The sequence below is a fragment of the Chiloscyllium plagiosum genome, unplaced genomic scaffold, assembly GCF_037043375.1.
Source record: "Chiloscyllium plagiosum isolate Xiang-an unplaced genomic scaffold, Cpla_swu_hap1 HiC_scaffold_17, whole genome shotgun sequence".
Lineage (NCBI taxonomy): Eukaryota > Metazoa > Chordata > Chondrichthyes > Orectolobiformes > Hemiscylliidae > Chiloscyllium > Chiloscyllium plagiosum.
Genome location: NW_028270155.1, coordinates 3390667 through 3393482, shown reverse-complemented (window position 1 = coordinate 3393482; position 2816 = coordinate 3390667). Strand labels below are relative to the sequence as shown.

Below are 2816 nucleotides of genomic sequence, written 5' to 3'. Positions count from 1 at the left end.
TGGCAGCACAGGATCTAGCAGTCTGGGATCTGAGAGCCTGGGATCTGGCAGTCTGGGATCTGACAGTCTGGGATCTGGCAGTCTGGGATCTGGCAGTCTGGGATCTGACAGTCTGGTATCTGGCAGTCTGGGCATTGACAGCCTGGGATCTGACAGTCTGGGATCTGGCAGTCTGGGATCTGGCAGCACAGGATTTGACAGTCTGGGATCTGGCAGTCAGGGATCTGACATTCTGGGATCTGAGAGTCTGGGATCTGGCAGTCTGGAATCTGACAGTCTGGGATCTGAGAGTCTGGGATCTGAGAGTCTGGGATCTGTCAGCCCGGGATCTGACAGTCTGGGATCTGACAGTCTGGGATCTGACAGTCTGGGATCTGGAAGCCCGTGAGAGGACAGTCTGGGATCTGAGAGCCTGGGATCTGGCAGTCTGGGATCTGAGAGTCTGGGATCTGAGAGTCTGGGATCTGACAGTCTGGGATCTGGCAGTCTGGGATCTGGTAGCCTGCGATCTGACAGTCTGGGATCTGGCCGTCTGAGATCTGGCAGTCTGGAATCTGACAGTCTGGGATCTGAGAGTCTGGGATCTGACAGTCTGGGATCTGAGAGTCTGGGATCTGGCAGAACGGGATCTGAGAGTCTGGCATCTGACAGTCTGGGATCTGACGGTCTGGGATCTGGCAGTCTGGGATCTGACAGTCTGGGATCTGAGAGTCTGGGATCTGGCAGTCTGGGATCTGACAGTCTGGGATCTGACAGTCTAGGATCTTGCAGCCTGGGATCTGGCAGTCTGGGATCTGACAGCCTGGGATCTGGCAGTCTTGGATCTGGCAGCCAGGGTTGTGGCAATCTGGGATCTGACAGTCTGGGATCTGGCAGCCTGGGATCTGGCAGTCTGGGCATTGACAGCCTGGGATCTGACAGTCTGGGATCTGGCAGTCTGGGATCTGGCAGCACAGGATTTGACAGTCTGGGATCTGACAGCCTGGGATCTGGCAATCTGGGATCTGGCAGCCTGGGATCTGGCAGCACAGGATTTGACATTCTGGGATCTGGCAGCCTGCGATCTGGCAGCCTGGGATCTGACAGTCTGGGATCTGGCAGCCTGGGATCTGGCAGTCTGGGATCTGACATTCTGGGATCTGGCAGCACAGGATCTGGCAGCCGGGGATCTGAGAGCCTGGGATCAGGCAGTCTGGGATCTGACAGTCTGGGATCTGACAGTCTGGGATCTGGCAGTCTGGGATCTGGCAGTCTGGGATCTGACAGTCTGGTATCTGGCAGTCTGGGATCTGGCAGCACAGGATCTGGCAGCCGGGGATCTGGCAGCCTGGGATCTGACAGTCTGGGATCTGACAGTCTGGGATCTGGCAGTCTGGGATCTGGCAGCACAGGATTTGACATTCTGGGATCTGGCAGTCTGGGATCTGACAGTCTGGGATCTGAGAGTCTGGGAACTGGCAGTCTGGGATCTGACAGCACGGGATCTGACAGTCTGGGATCTGGCAGTCTGGGAGCTGGCAGCCTGGGATCTGGCAGTCTGGGATCTGACAGTCTGGGATCTGACAGTCTGGGATCTGGCAGTCTGGGATCTGACAGTCTGGGATCTGGCAGTCTGGGATCTGACAGTCTGGGTTCTGGAAGCACAGGATCTGACAGTCTGGGATCTGACAGTCTGGGATCTGGCAGTCTGGGATCTGAGAGTCTGGGATCTGACAGTCTGGGATCTGGCAGCCTGCGATCTGGCAGCCTGGGATCTGACAGTCTGGGATCTGGCAGTCTGGGATCTGGCAACCTGGGGTCTGACAGTCTGGGATCTGACAGTCTGGGATCTGGCAGCCTGGGATCTGGCAGTCTGGGATCTGACAGTCTGGGATCTGGCAGCACAGGATCTAGCAGTCTGGGATCTGAGAGCCTGGGATCTGGCAGTCTGGGATCTGACAGTCTGGGATCTGGCAGTCTGGGATCTGGCAGTCTGGTTTCTGGCCGTCTGGTATCTGGCAGTCTGGGATCTGGCAGCATGGGATCTGGCAGCCGGGGATCTGGCAGCCTGGGATCTGACAGTCTGGGATCTGGCAGTCTGGAATCTGGCAGCACAGGATTTGACATTCTGGGATCTGGCAGTCTGGGATCTGACAGTCTGGGATCTGAGAGTCTGGGATCTGGCAGTCTGGGATCTGACAGTCTGGGATGTGAGAGTCTGGGATCTGTGAGCCTGGGATCTGGCAGTCTGGGATCTGACAGCCTGGGATCTGGCAGTCTGGGATCTGGCAGCCAGGGTTCTGGCAATCTGGGATCTGACAGTCTGGGATCTGGCAGCCTGGGATCTGGCAGTCTGGGCATTGACAGCCTGGGATCTGACAGTCTGGGATCTGGCAGTCTGGGATCTGGAAGCACAGGATTTGACAGTCTGGGATCTGACAGCCTGGGATCTGGCAGTCTGGGATCTGGCAGCCTGGGATCTGGCAGTCTGGGATCTGACAGCCTGGGATCTGGCAGTCTTGGATCTGGCAGCCAGGGTTCTGGCAATCTGGGATCTGACAGTCTGGGATCTGGCAGCCTGGGATCTGGCGGCACAGGATTCGACAGTCTGGGATCTGACAGCCTGGGATCTGGCAGTCTGGGATCTGGCAGCCTGGGATCTGGCAATCTGGGACCTGACAGTCTGGGATCTGGCAGTCTGGGATCTGGCGGCACAGGATTTGACAGTCTGGGATCTGACAGCCTGGGATCTGGCAGTCTGGGATCTGGCAGCCTGGGATCTGGCAATCTGGGACCTGACAGTCTGGGATCTGGCAGTCTGGGATCTGGCGGCACAG

General features: G+C 57.7%; 1 protein-coding gene across 1 annotated transcript; it reads right to left on the bottom strand.

Annotated features, from left to right (window-relative positions):
* Positions 1–216: 216 nt before the first annotated feature.
* LOC148147275 (uncharacterized) lies at positions 217–2106 on the bottom strand. Its single transcript, XM_087996133.1, has 3 exons — positions 1081–2106; positions 515–569; positions 217–374 (listed from the first exon to the last, which is right to left on the bottom strand). The coding sequence occupies exons 1-3, from the start codon at positions 2104–2106 to the stop codon at positions 217–219; spliced, it is 1239 nt and encodes a 412-aa protein (XP_087852259.1).
* Positions 2107–2816: the final 710 nt, after the last annotated feature.